The sequence below is a fragment of the Helianthus annuus genome, chromosome 16, assembly GCF_002127325.2.
Source record: "Helianthus annuus cultivar XRQ/B chromosome 16, HanXRQr2.0-SUNRISE, whole genome shotgun sequence".
Classification (NCBI taxonomy): domain Eukaryota; kingdom Viridiplantae; phylum Streptophyta; class Magnoliopsida; order Asterales; family Asteraceae; genus Helianthus; species Helianthus annuus.
The window spans coordinates 19,705,170-19,719,254 of NC_035448.2; the positions used below are offsets into that span (position 1 = coordinate 19,705,170).

Here is a 14,085-nt window from a genome sequence, read left to right on the forward strand (position 1 = left end):
TAAAGTACACGTAAGTTTTTGAAACACATCCTTGGTGAATTAATTAAGAGTTAGTTTTTGAAAAGATCAATGTAAAGTTGCAACTTTAGGCTATGTGATCTTAATTATGTAACTACATTAAATTAGGATGAATTGAATATAATATTCGTTTATAGTGAAGCAGGGGCTTCGTACAAAAAAAAAAAAAAACAAAAAAACACCAGTTTGGTTTATAGATGACCCACAAAACACACTATATAACTGTAGTACTTTTAATTAGTAGCTAGAAATGAAAATTATCACGTGGTCATTTTGTGTAAATCTATCGTGTCCGCCAAAAGAAATTTACAATATATTGTTATTGTTTCGTTTAAGTGGGTGAGTCTCTGGGTTTATCCCTCAGAAAACACTAATAAAAACTCGGATCGAAATGCCAATAAAAGCTCACCCAACTACTTTAGCATAAAAAGAAAGTATTTGAACTATATTGTTTTTGTTTCGTTAAACTAGGTGAGAAACTCTGGGTTCCTCTCGAAACACTAAGAAAAACTCAAATCGAAACACTAATAAAAGTTCACCCAAGTACTTTAGCATAAAAAAAAAGATACGCCTCGAATCATATAATAATTTACATTAAAAAGATGTTTTATTATAATTATTATCTATATTTAGGTATTTGATAAACATATAGGTAAAAGTTTGCGGAAGGTGTTTAGCATCTCATTGTGGCCGACGAAGACATCCATAGGGAAATGCGAGTAGAGGAGTAGAGAAAGGATTAGTTTCTTGCAATTCGATGTAGTATATATTTCTTAATTTTTATTTATTTCTCATACGTCACCAATATAAAAGCTCAGAAATAAGATCGATTCAAGTTAATGGGTAAATAGTATGTAATTGAATTTGTTGGATATCAAAGCAAACCATTTTGACCCGCTTCTTGATTTGCCAGCAGAACCTTTTCCCAGTTTAACACTTATGGCATGAGGCTATCTCTAATTATATTCTCTCCTTCATAGAAGCTTATTAGGCCGATTAGCTGGCTTAGTTAGTTGGTTCAAACCGAATTTTCTGGTATAACATAAAAAGCATGGTCGGTGACTCCATGCCTTTTTTCACGTGACCATTGAAGTAGAACATAGAAGTTGTACACCTGGCAAACAAGAATTGGTAGTATCTGAGACATGGACACAAACCATTGGTCACTTTGTCCATTCTTATATATTATAAATCTTTTCGATATATATCTTAAAATATTTTGATGTAAAGAAAATGAAATAAACATTAGTTAAATAATAAGTAATAACAAAATAAAGAAAAACTAAAAACAAATTTACATCGCAACATACAAGACATCCAACTTTAGAGATTTTATACATTCAACCTTCATCTTTTGGTAAGTGACACATTAACTCCTATTTTTTTTTTTGTAATTGACAACTTTAAGCACCATCTTTTTTCTACTTAATAACTTCACATTTCATTTTCTTCAACGTTTCAATACTTTTGTTTAGATTACTTTTACGAATTTACACTTCAACGAGCAAGACAACCACGTTAATATCTTAAACATAACGTAACAAATTCAAAAACGCGTCACGTCACAAACAGACGCCACACGTCAATGTTATCATCATAACGTGTGTAGCAAAGTCGCAAACGCGAAGTTGCCGCCGTAACGCGCGGCACGGGTAAAAACCTAGTTGAAACTTAAAATAAAACTATTTAATCGCTTTCAGTCTACTAATATAAGATTACAATATAAAATCCATAACATGTGATCTGAACCGATTAACTCACGAACCACAAACACAAAACCTAAACGAGCGACCGGTTTTAAGATTTGAGCCGGAAAGAGTTCTGGTTCTTCAATCTCGTACCCCAACAAAACCCAAATTCAAATTATTCCCCAATTTTCTATGGCATCTCATGCTCACATAGACGATGTAAGTCATAAATCAATCCTAGGGTTTCTATTAAACCCTTTGTCTTAATCATCATTTTTCTACTAATTAACTGCAATTGCAGGATGATGATTTCGATGGGGATTTTACCGGAACCAACCAAACTACGCGTGCAGGTTATTATTATTATTACTATTATTTAACCCGTTCTTTTTTTATGTTTTGATTTTGTAATGTGAGTGTAGGTACTAAGAGAGGATTTGGAGATCTTGATGACGATGATGATGATATATTTGGCTCCAAAAAGGTTTTTATTTTTTATTTTTGTGGTGTTGTTTGTTTATTGGTTGGTTATACTTTCTGAGCTTTATGTTTAGTGTAGTTGTTGTTAAATGTTAATCCAATTAGTATTGTTAGTAGTAAACTAAACTTGTTGTTATCTACTTGGGTTTATTATTATCATTATAATGTGACAAGTAGTTTAGGATTAATTAGATTGTTTGGGTTAACGCCATAGTGGTCACTAGCGGTGGCTATAGCGAATAGCGTAGCGTATAGGTCAAAAGTCGCTACAGGGGTATGTAGCCATAAATAGCGGGATTTTATTTTATTTTATTTTTTTTTTACTTTTTTATTCTTTTAAATATAAATAGCGATTAAATATAGCTATAAAATTGCTGGATTTTAGGTTTTTATTAGTTATACATGTAAAATAGTGTATATACCAGGGTATTTTGATATAATATACCATAGTTGTTAAAAGCCATCGCCTCTTGCGCCTAGGCCCATTTTTTAGGCCAGGCGAGGCAGTTTCGCTTTAAGTCGAGGAAATTGCGCTTTAATTCTCAAGGTGATTTTAAAAGCACATTCCGGCGAGATTTCTAGATTCCGGAGAGTTTCCGGCCAAATTCTTTAAATTCTGACAAGATTCTAGCCAGATTTCTACTTTTATTCAAGGAAAACTACTTTTCTACACTAATACACTAATATTTTGGTACTAATTAGATGATATAAAGGGGTAAGGATAGTGTAAAAAGGGCCTAAAGTGTGAAAAGTGTAAGAAGTGTATTATAACACTATATATAATACTATATAACACCATATAAACACCGTATAACAATATGTAACACCATATAATACCATATAACACTATGTAACACTATATATCATTATATAACAAATATAACACTATAGGTTGTCTGATAACATGTCTATGATAGATGTATAGTGTTATATTTGTTATATAATGATATATAGTGTTACATAGTGTTATATAGTATTATATGTTGTTACATATTGTTATACGGTGTTTATATGGTGTTATATAGTATTATATATAGTGTTATAATACACTTCTTACACTTCTCACACTTTGAGCACTTTTTACAGGATCCTCTACCTGATATAAAGTGTTAGATAATATACTTTGTTTATTTTATTTGAAGAATAGTATTTTTTTTTTCTATTACATAATATATTTTAAAATTTTTTTCATTATGCGCTTTATTTTTCTCAGGCCCTCGCTTTTTTTTGCTTTTTGCGCCTAGGCCCCAGGCGAGGCCTATGTGCCTTGAGTGCGCCTAGCGTCTTTAATAACTATGTAATATACATATATATATATTTTTTAAAAAGTCTAGTGTATCGCTATTTATAAAATAGCGCCCGCTATCTATCGCTATTTGTCGCTATTCGCCATTAACAACTGTGGTTAATGCCATTAAGTGTGTATATATATGTGTATGTGTGTCTGCACTTCTATCATCCATCATTTAACAATATCTTCGATATCATCTATGTGTTTTTACCTTCCCCTGTTTTCCTGTCTGCATTCAAATTAAGGATCTTCCAAATTGATCCTTGTGATTGTTAATCTCCTTGATCATCAAGAACTCGATAAACCTCATATTTAATCGAAGAACTACTGTCAACAGTTATGCCCAGTTGTGTGGAAAAGTAGACGAAATTATATATTCCGAAAAACTACCTTTTTAAAACTGTGAAACCTTAACTTTAGGTGTTTGTTAATAAGAGCCTGAAAGCAGCAAGTTGGTTAAACTACAAATAGATATTGCTAAGATCACATGTGCTTATGAAACACTTTGTTTTATTGATTTTAGAGTAAATTGCCAAAATCGTCCCTGAGGTTTGGGTGTGTTTGCCAGTTTCATCCAAAACAACTTTTTTGTACAATATTGCCCTTCACTTTTGGGATTTTTTGCCATTTTCATCCAAATGTCTAATTTGCTTTATATTTTCTGTCAAATATTTGGATGAAAATGGAAAAAAATCCCAAATCTCAGGGACGATTTTGGCAAAAAAAAGTTAGACGTTTGGATAAAAATGGCAAAAAATCACAAATGCAAGGGGCATTATGGTACAAAAAGGTTGTTTTGGATGAAACTGGCAAACACACCCAAACCTTAGGGGACGATTTTGGCAATTTACTCTTGATTTTATTTCCATACTTTTTTTTGCGTTTGATTACGTGATTGATCAAGGTCTTAAAGTTCGATTACGTGGTTTAGTCCCTTGATGTTTTGAATAAGATCAATTTAACTTTAGGGCCTTGATCTGTAAATTAAAAACTATGTTTTGAGGATTAAACCTCTCACAACAATCTCTTTATAATATTTTTGGATAAAGAATCATCTTTAGGACTTAAGACACTCACAAAATAGTTTAGACTTTAGAGGCTAAACGGTTCGGTGACAGTGTGTAGGGTTTTTATCTTTTCTAAGATGACTTATGTTTTTTTTTAACTTACGACGCATGATAGCTCATTGTATCTATTAAAATTTACTTACATGTAATCTTTAACGATGTTTGGTAAATTTATATCATTGAGATGTATCCAAATTGTTTTTTAATATAATTTTTGTACACACGAAATGGTTGAAGTTTCCATGTTTTTTTATGTGTTTTGAACATCCAATCATTAGTTTCAACTTAGATGGAGTATAAATTATTTTATCATCACTTCTCGTTGTATTTTGTCTGTGGTGCTGATGATCAGTCCAGTGTTATAGTTCTCGTATGTTAAATTAATGTATCTATGATTAATTTCATGCTTATTACTGCTTTGTTGCATCTCAGGCTAACTCAAAAGTAGAAGAAACTGTACCAGGTGTGACAACCGGAATGATTTTATCCCTTCGTGAGAGGTACTGTTAGCCGATATGGCGATATAGATTGTATCTTTTTTAAAATACTTATTATTATTGGATCATTCATAAATCAACGCATGCACATCTTTCTATTTGTCGTCTTTTGTAGTCTCCAGAGCTGTAAGGATAATCTTGCAACATGCCAAGTATGTACGATGTTCCTTTTACACTTTTTCTAGATGACTTATAATCTTGAAAATTCTTTGCATAATTTATGTTTTTAATTATACTGCTATTGTTTTCAGTCAGAGCTTGAAGCTGCGAAATCAGAAATTCAAAAATGGCATTCTATATATCAGAACGAGTCCGTTACAACAGGCACAACAGTTGGTTCGTTTCTGTAATATATATCACTATAACATATGATTTGTGTTTATTTATGGTTCTATTGATTGATACATTACCTTTTTTTGCATGTAGAACCTGACGTTGTTATCAGTTATCTTCATGATTTAAAATCTTCTGAGGGATCACTGAGAGAACAGGTTACATAATAATGCCTTTGTGTTAGCAAAAAAGTATCAACTTTGACTTTTGAGTTCCCACATTATCTATTGCATTTATGTTTTCAGCTTAGAAAACTAGGCAATTAGCTGTAGGGCTGCAAACGAACCGAACGTCTTATTCGTGTTTGTTTGTTAATTTTAGGCAACGAACGTTCATGAAAACAAACTAATGTTCATGAACACAAATGGAAACAATCGAACAAAAAGAAGCGTTCATGTACATAATATGTATTACACTGACACTTATTAAATTTTTTATTTGTCGGAATTTTGAAGTATTTAATAAATTATAGAAACTAAAAACACTAATGAACTATCGAACACAATTGAACATAAACAAATACGTTACCGAACATAAATGAGCAAACATTACCTCTATTCATGTTTTCAGCTAGAAAAGGCAAAGAAAAAGGAAGCTGCGTTTATAGTAACCATTGCAAAACGGGAGCAGGAGATTGCAGATTTGAAGGTAATTTTGTTATCTTGTCAATTGTGAATACATAATGGGCCTATATTCACAAATTGTATACTCTTATTGCCACTATATCTACCACATTACGTTATGCAATCAGTGCTCTTAGTTGATTTTTTTTCTAGAATTTTGTTGGATTCTGTTTTTAACTTAAAAAAATATGTTAATTGCTATTTATATTCAATTATTTCAGTCTGCAGTTCGGGATTTAAGATCACAACTTAAGCCTCCATCAATGCAGGTATGTCATTCGTTATTTATGCTGTCTTTATAGTTTATCTCCAAAGCCAAAATGAAGTACATTGCGTCCAATTTTGTGCCCTTCTAATTTTTGGAGTCAAACTAGCTACTTGTGACTTTCAGAGTTAACTACAGTAATAACTAAAACGTACTAGAAAAGCTAGAAATGATGAAATTTATTATATCATTATATTACATATACATATATTGTGGTTTTCTGTATTTTTTCGTTAACTTTTTGTGAAAAACTTGCAGGCAAGAAGACTGTTACTCGATCCAGCAATTCATGACGAGTTTACACGTTTGAAGGTAAAATGGATCAAACACTCGGGTGTTTTTTTATAAAACTGCATTAACTATGTTGTATGAATATTATAAAACTGATGTTGAATGAAAAAGCTATAAGTAAAACATTCTGTATGGAACATCTTAATAACATGAGTTTACTGCCAAAACAAATTACAAAAACGAAGATAAAATTATTATTACGTAAGGTATATATACCACCTATGCTAAAAGCAGTGTATGATGTGATGTTTTCAGAATTTGGTAGAGGAAAAGGATAAGAAAATTAAGGAGCTGCAAGATAATATTGCGGCTGTTAATTTCACTCCGCAAAGTAAGATGGGGAAGATGTTAATGGCTAAGTGCAGAACTCTGCAGGAGGAAAACGAGGAGATCGGGAATCAGGCCAGGGAAGGAAAGGTAATAATTCGTTAACTACTTTAATTGCCTGTAACGAAAACCTTCTGATTAATGATTATTGATTAATTAATATTTTTTGCCTGGCAGATACACGAGTTATCGATGAAGCTTGCTTTGCAAAAATCTCAGAATCTGGAACTCAAAAATCATTTTGAAGGTTAGGGCTGTATTTTTATTTCTATTCTAGATATCTGATTTTTCTTGTTTTAACGCCACTTATAATTTAAATTTAAGCCTACACTAAATCTTAATCAGTAATCGAGTTACAGTAAGTACATTCATTTATTTAATTAGTTGCAAACATGAAACCTTTTTCAGCAATATAAGTTTATTTTGGTATTATTTGAACATGTTCTTAAATATTAAAAGGTTCTTGTGGCCAAAAATCTTTAAAGAACACTAAATATAAAATAACTATAATAGTCAGATAGAGGAATGGGAATGGAAAAGGTAAAGGGTATTTCATTTGAGGGAGTCATTTCAAATATATGCACATATACACACATGTATAAAGATAATACATTACTAATGTGGACACACACACACATGTGCGTGTTTGTGTGCACGTGCAGTGTTGTAAGAATCGCTAGGCGCTAGTCGGTCGGTGGGGTACCAACTAGCGATTAATCAGATCGGGATTTTTATATGTTGTTTTTAGAGTAGACATGTTTTAACCCCTCATTGAGTCATTGACCCATTTTTTTAAGTAATTAACGGGAATTTGTGGTTTGGTCGAAATTTGGCTGGGATCTGGCCGAAACTTGGCCAGAATAGGATCGCCATTGACCGCCTAGTGATTAATCGGTGAACCTCTGATTAGTGATTAATTGGCGACTAATCAGAGACTAGTTGGGATTTTTACAACCATGGTGTGTGGCATATTTTCGAAGTATGTAACTGTCTACATCTTACCCTCCTCAAACTCTGCCTTAGCTTTGCTATTGGTGGGATTTACTGTGTATGATGATGATGACGACTATGTGAAAGTTCATTTTAAAAATTTGGGAAATTTTGACAAAATTGAACTTTATTAGGTTCTAAGCTTATTGATATTTAAATTTCACTCATATTATACTTTCTTCTAACATGATAACAATTCATGAATTCCATACCGTCTTCAACTGTTACTTATTTGCTATTGACGTTTGGAAATCATGGGCATTCTCACTGGAGCCATATGTTAATCCATTGCGTTTGTTTATGCAGGACTTAGCAAGCACATGGAAGGATTGACAAATGATATCGAAAAATCAAATGAAATGGTCCGTATTTTTCTCAGAACCTTTATCTATGTCAAATAAAACATCACTTCTGACCAAGATAGAATATGGATCGACCTCAATCAGCTGTACTTAACTTTTATATGCACCAAAAAAGGTTTATTAACATGTTTTCGCCTTGTTACAGACACTAATCCTGGAAGAGAAGCTAGAAAACAAAGATCTTGAGATCCAAAGACTAAAGCAGGAGCTGCAACAGAAGCAAGGCAAAGTAACCGAGACAGTAGTTAGCAACAAAGATGGTGACGAGGATGACATAAAGCCGATGGGTGCTGAAAACGAGACACTGTAAACTTGTAATCAACATTGCATTTACATTTCCGTTTTGTATTTTTTTTTCTTTAAAAAGACCCACCATACGTCATGCTATGGATGTTCGTTTTTTTTTACAAACTACCAGACTGTCTACATTCATGTGATACGCTCTGTTTATTATGTTTTGTTTGAAGCTCGGTGGTCATGTAGAGATAAATGGGTGTAAGCTTCGAGTATGATGGGAATAAGGTCATTCGTTTATAGTTTACTTGTTCTATAGGTGCTCGTGCGTTTGATTGTCTTGTTTTGTTACACTGAGTTTAAAAGCACAAGTGATTTTATTAAGCAATGTAAATTGAGGTTCTCACGGACATGTATCACATCACATTTTAGTTATTTTTAGTTATGAAGCAAGGTTAACTAGTTAGGCTGGTTTAATCTCTTGACAAAGTTTTCGGCTATATGGCGACTCGCGGCCATTGGCGAGCGTGTAATGAAAGATTTTCGACAACAAAGTTTCTTCTGTTGCGCCTATTGATGACAAGGTCAAGTCGGTATTTTTATGGGTTAAGCTTTCTTTTCATTTAGATTGGCTCAAATGGTGTAATTTCAGTGTTTATATTAAGCTGACATGTCACTTAAACTTTAAGTGTGTGTATATATATTCTAGCTTCTTACTAGAATTTTATACATTACAATAAAGGAGCACCCCAAAACTATCCGATGGGCCCAAATCAATCAACTAAACAACGAGTAACATCTGGTTGCAACCCAAGAGTACCCGATTTAATTGTGGGGGTGTTCCCAATTTACCCGATGAACCTGTACCCAATTTCAAACCCATGGTCTAACGTTCTTTGGTTTCATCTTCGGGTTCATGAACCCAATTTTCTTACCCGGTTCCACCACCCAAGGTGTTTGCAGCCATGTACCTGAAGTAGCCAATTCACCCGATGGAGTTTCTTGATTACGCCCCTTCACCCTTATAAAAACTTCTTCAAGGGAGAAAAGGGCACTCAAGGGTAGGTACCTTAGCCCTGATCACTGGCGCCGCCTACCAATGCCATAAACTAGGTTTTTTTTAATATTAATAACGTCAAATACCTCAATCAATCAAAACCCACTAACCAATTCCAATTCCCAAGGTCAACAACCCATTCACTAGTACCCCTCTTGGCTAACCGAACTTGACTTGCCTACCCTTGGGGGTGGCGACGGTTATCTGGCGTGGGTTCAGAGCCGTAGGAGCCTACCCGTGGAGTGCCCCGGGTGGCCTAATAAAAAGGCTAGGTGAGTATATTACATAAATTGTCGTTTATTTATATACTAAATTGCACTTTGTCTTTTTTCTTTAAAAATCACGTAAAATGTCATTTATTTTGTATGTTTTGCACACTTTTAGTCCTTTAAGTTAACTAATGTTAACTTTAAGGTAAAAAGACTATTTTGTCCAAATGACATAATCTAAAGCTTATTTATAAATGACATAACTTGTAATTTACTTAAATTCTTTTATTTTATTTTATTTCTTGTTATTATATTAAATTTATCAATATTGTTTATCGATTAATTTAAAAAATAGTAATTCATTAATTAGATTAAATTATTTACTTTCTTTTTGTTTTTTTTACATATAACACTATGTTTTACATAAACCATTGGTGTAATCAAGTTATTTTTTTTATCACTTTTACAATTATAATATGTAATACAAACGGAATTTACACCAAAATATGGAGAAAATAAGCACGTCGGTCGCGTGTACGACATGTCAGTTTAAACTATGATTTTCTATAAAAAAATTGAAATTTTGTAATGTCATTTTTAAACAACTAGTTATATTAGATGTGTTATAAAATGTACGACGTACGCTTATCTCAAAATACAATATTGCGGCATTTTTTTATCTATGTTTAAACTAACTCGTCGTAACACGCGACCGACATGCTTATTTTTCTCTATATTTTGTTGTAAATTTTGATCAAATAATATATAATAATTATAAAATTGATAAAAAAAATAATTCGATCACACTAACGGTTCATATAAAACCTATATATTTTATAAAAAAGAGTTAAATGCCATTTTAGTTTCTGTGGTTTGGGCCATTTTGCCAGTTTAGTTCAAAGGTTTCATTTTTCACCTGTGGGTCCAAAAATGTTTCATCTTTGCCATTTTAGTCCACCGGCTCAACTTCATCCATTTTTTCTGTTAATGAGAAGAGCAATTTGGTCATTTTATATGGCCGAATTATCCTTCTACTTAACAGAATTACATATAAAATGACCGAATTATCCTTCTCGTTACACAGAAAATACGGATGAAGTTAACCCAGTTGACTAAAATGACAATGATGAAACCTTTTTGGACACATAGACGAAAAATAAAACCTTTAGACTAAACTGGTAAAATAGCCTAAACCACAGACTAAAATGACATTGAACTCTAAAAAAATGTTAATTAATAAATTAAGAAAATTTTAAAGAAATCGATGAAATAATAGTGATAATTAGAATTAGGGGTGCAAACGAGCCGAGCGGCTCGTGAGCTATTCGAGATCGGCTCGAAACGAGGCGAGCCTTATCGAGCCCGAGCTGAGCTTAAGCCTAAAATAAAGCTCGTTTGTTTATTGAGCCCGAGCTCGAGCCTCGCATGTGAAGCTCGTTACGCTCGTCGAGCCTTAGTGTAAATGAGCCGAGCTTATTTAAACTTGTTTACAAGCCGAACTTAAACCTAAAAATAAGCGTGTTTAGTAAACGAGCCCGAGCCCCAACTTCACTTATCGAGTTTGCGAGCCTAAAAAGTCTATTATTTATATTATTTTTATTTAATATATCAATTAATAGATAATAAACGAGCCAAGCTCGAGCTTGAGAAAATTCCAACAAGCCGAGCTCGAGCTTTAAAGGATAAAGAGTATAAAAATTAACAAAACAAAGGAAATTTTACGCGATTTTTAAAGACGAGTTTAATTTAACTCAATTTATCAATTTATGTAATTTACTCAAAAAAAAAGTTACGAGTTTAATTTAACTATTTGAGGCTAAATCCTTCGGGTTAACTACTAAACCGGTTTAATTTGAAAGTAAATCAGTCGCTCGGCTAATGTTTTGAAAACAAAAACCGGTCTTTGGTTGAACCGAACCGTTTACATTACAGGGTCGGATAACATCGTCACTAATAACTAGACGCTAGCGATCGTCAAACCCTAAACATGATTACAGAACTCTTTGATCCTCCTTCTTAGTCATTATCGGTGTCAAATGGAACATTATAAGTCTCGAAACAACGATTACTTTCACTTCACAAACCCTCACGATGACCTAAGTGAGTTCGATGACGATTTTTACGATGAATCTCAATCTTACGATGTTGTTGATGATGATCGCAGTTGTGATTTTCATTTCCACTCTTATCGCCCCCTCAATTCTCAGGTAATCATACTTCATATATCACATTTTTTTGTTAATTTTTCTATCTTGTTACCTAAATTTATGTAATTTATCAGAAAAGAAGCAAAATAATCATGTAGTTTATAAACCCTAAGTTGAATTGGACACACAATTAGATTATGTTTACGTTTATGTAACCCTAGATTGAAGCTTATGCGACTAAAATTCTAAACTGAAACAAGAGTATGCTGGTTTATGTTACAGACAACTGGTGTGATGAACCGGAACGATACGGTCGAAATTGGGGGTTTTGATAATGGAGCCTTGGTATTTCAGTTAGATAGTAGAATGAAGAATATTTCTGATAAACTTCAGCATACAATTGAAGGTATTGGCACACAAATATCTCACCTAGAGGATGAAACTTGCAAGATTGATAATTACGTGGAGGACGTGAAGAACGCTGAGGAACGGTATCATGGTGCGACTCATCGGAAGCTGCGGCAGATGCAGAGTGTTTTACAAGAGGTTTCAATTGCTACGTAACTTGATGTTACGGTTTCTGTTTCTGTTTCGTAATATAATCTTGCGACTAGTGATAGCGTAAAAACTTCATTTCGGTTGTTTTTACACGAGTGAATTATTTGTCTCAGGTGCACGATGGTGTTCTGTTTTTGAGGGACAAACATGAAATAGCTGAAACGCGCCTTCAGCTTGCTATTCTTCGTGGTTCAAAACGAGACGAAGTAAATGTTTCTCCACAGTCGTCTTGTAGTACACCACTTTTTAACCAACGATCAAACGAACTCGTTTTACAACAAGCTGTTTCTTATCATCCGGTAGTTACGCAAGCTCATGAAATCACAGCTCAGCAATACATCATTCCTCCAAATCAACAATCCCGCACACCTCAGTATCCACATTTCGTACAATCAAAGCTCAGCAACACATCGTTTATCCACACCACCAATCCCAGAAACTACAAGTCTGAGTTTCATGCTAAGTACATGCCCGAATTTGCTAGGTTAACAAACACTCACCTTCACTGTGAACCGTCATCTTCATATGAAATCTCAAATGTGAAACGTGTTGACTCCTTTCTGCATCCGCAAGAAGAAAGTAGCGGAAGTAATTACATGCATACCCCTGTAGCCCGAACACTACCTCATGCATTGCCAACTGCCATTGACGTGAAAGAGGAATCAAGATCCGACGAGAACGGGGATACAATTCCGGTAGATGATATAGTTGATAAGGTAACAAGCATGGGTTTCAGACGGGACCTTGTAAGAGCTTGTGTGAGAAAACTAACGGGGAATGGGTCTCGAGTGGATCTCAATTCAGTGCTTGACAAGATGATGAATAACAAATGAAATGATTCGATCTTTGTTGTATAGAAATTACAGAAGGGAATGGAATGGAATAGAATTTCCAGAAGGGCAACTCTTTGCTATCCTGGTAACCCACTCTTTTTAGCTTTTGATATATGTTTCATAGTTTCTATATCATTTGTATAATTACAAATGATCTGTGAATAATATAGTGTATGCATAAATCATGTCATAGTTTGTCGTCAGTTGTGAATAATCAATAATGTAATTTGCTTAACGGCCCTGTGACTGTACATACGATTATATCCGTGGCTGAATGTTAGTTATAAAAGATCCAGTGTTATTTATCCCAGAATAAGATTATTAAAATCCAAATCTCTATTTTTGATACAGATACTTTATAAGTTACGGGTGATGATATCTGTAGATTGTTTATGGTAGTATACTAGTATTCTTTTTCAACTTATAATTTTATTATCTGTGATAGTATATAAATAACGGGTGCCTGGTATTGCTTATTTAAATGGGAGTAAATTACAAGTTTTGTCCTTTATGTTTACACCTTTTTGCAGGCGGTGTCCTTTAGCGCAAAACTTTACAAGTTTTGTGCTTTATTTTTCAAAATCTTGCACGTTTTTACCTTTAGGTCATGTGCCTTGATCGAGCCGGGGGTCTCATTGGAAGCAGCCTCTCTATTCCTACGGGGTAGAGGTAAGGTTGTCTACATCTCACCCTCCTCAGACCCTACCTTTGCTTTGCTATTGGTGGGATATACTGAGTATGATGATGATGATGGTCATGTGCCTTGCACGTGAGGGTATTCTTGTAATGTTATCTCTCCAGGGACTATTGAGTAA

The 14,085-nt window shown here is 33.7% G+C and overlaps 2 protein-coding genes across 3 annotated transcripts; both read left to right on the forward strand.

Annotated features, from left to right (window-relative positions):
* The first annotated feature begins 1,757 nt into the window (after positions 1–1,757).
* LOC110915984 (FKBP12-interacting protein of 37 kDa) lies at positions 1,758–8,850 on the forward strand. Its single transcript, XM_022160732.1, has 14 exons — positions 1,758–1,925; positions 2,008–2,059; positions 2,129–2,190; positions 4,977–5,044; positions 5,157–5,193; positions 5,293–5,377; positions 5,468–5,532; positions 5,945–6,022; positions 6,219–6,266; positions 6,521–6,574; positions 6,809–6,970; positions 7,058–7,127; positions 8,177–8,232; positions 8,378–8,850. Exons 1-14 carry the CDS (start codon positions 1,899–1,901, stop codon positions 8,540–8,542), a joined length of 1,029 nt encoding a protein of 342 aa, XP_022016424.1. The 5' UTR covers positions 1,758–1,898; the 3' UTR covers positions 8,543–8,850.
* Positions 8,851–11,654: 2,804 nt separating this feature from the next.
* LOC110915650 lies at positions 11,655–13,591 on the forward strand. Of its 2 annotated transcripts, none has more exons than XM_035986086.1 (3): positions 11,655–11,929; positions 12,161–12,425; positions 12,551–13,591. In XM_035986086.1, exons 1-3 carry the CDS (start codon positions 11,769–11,771, stop codon positions 13,268–13,270), a joined length of 1,146 nt encoding a protein of 381 aa, XP_035841979.1. In that variant the 5' UTR covers positions 11,655–11,768; the 3' UTR covers positions 13,271–13,591. The 2 variants fall into 2 exon arrangements, with proteins under 2 accessions (XP_035841979.1, XP_022016072.1); XM_022160380.2 differs by having other exon boundaries at positions 11,659–11,939; positions 12,162–12,425.
* The last annotated feature ends 494 nt before the right edge of the window (positions 13,592–14,085 follow it).

What these genes read in the sequence shown, in the direction of transcription:
- LOC110915984 (XM_022160732.1), top strand. Translation starts at nt 1,899, where the DNA reads ATGGCATCTCATGCTCACATAGACGAT. An exon ending in CTCATGCTCACATAGACGAT is followed by an intron (nt 1,926 to 2,007) that starts GTAAGTCATAAA and finishes CTGCAATTGCAG; the next exon opens with GATGATGATTTCGATGGGGA. An exon ending in ATATATTTGGCTCCAAAAAG is followed by an intron (nt 2,191 to 4,976) that starts GTTTTTATTTTT and finishes GTTGCATCTCAG; the next exon opens with GCTAACTCAAAAGTAGAAGA.
- LOC110915650 (XM_022160380.2), top strand. Translation starts at nt 11,769, where the DNA reads ATGGAACATTATAAGTCTCGAAACAACGATTACTTTCACTTCACAAAC. An exon ending in ATCGCCCCCTCAATTCTCAG is followed by an intron (nt 11,940 to 12,161) that starts GTAATCATACTT and finishes TTTATGTTACAG; the next exon opens with ACAACTGGTGTGATGAACCG. An exon ending in TGCAGAGTGTTTTACAAGAG is followed by an intron (nt 12,426 to 12,550) that starts GTTTCAATTGCT and finishes TATTTGTCTCAG; the next exon opens with GTGCACGATGGTGTTCTGTT.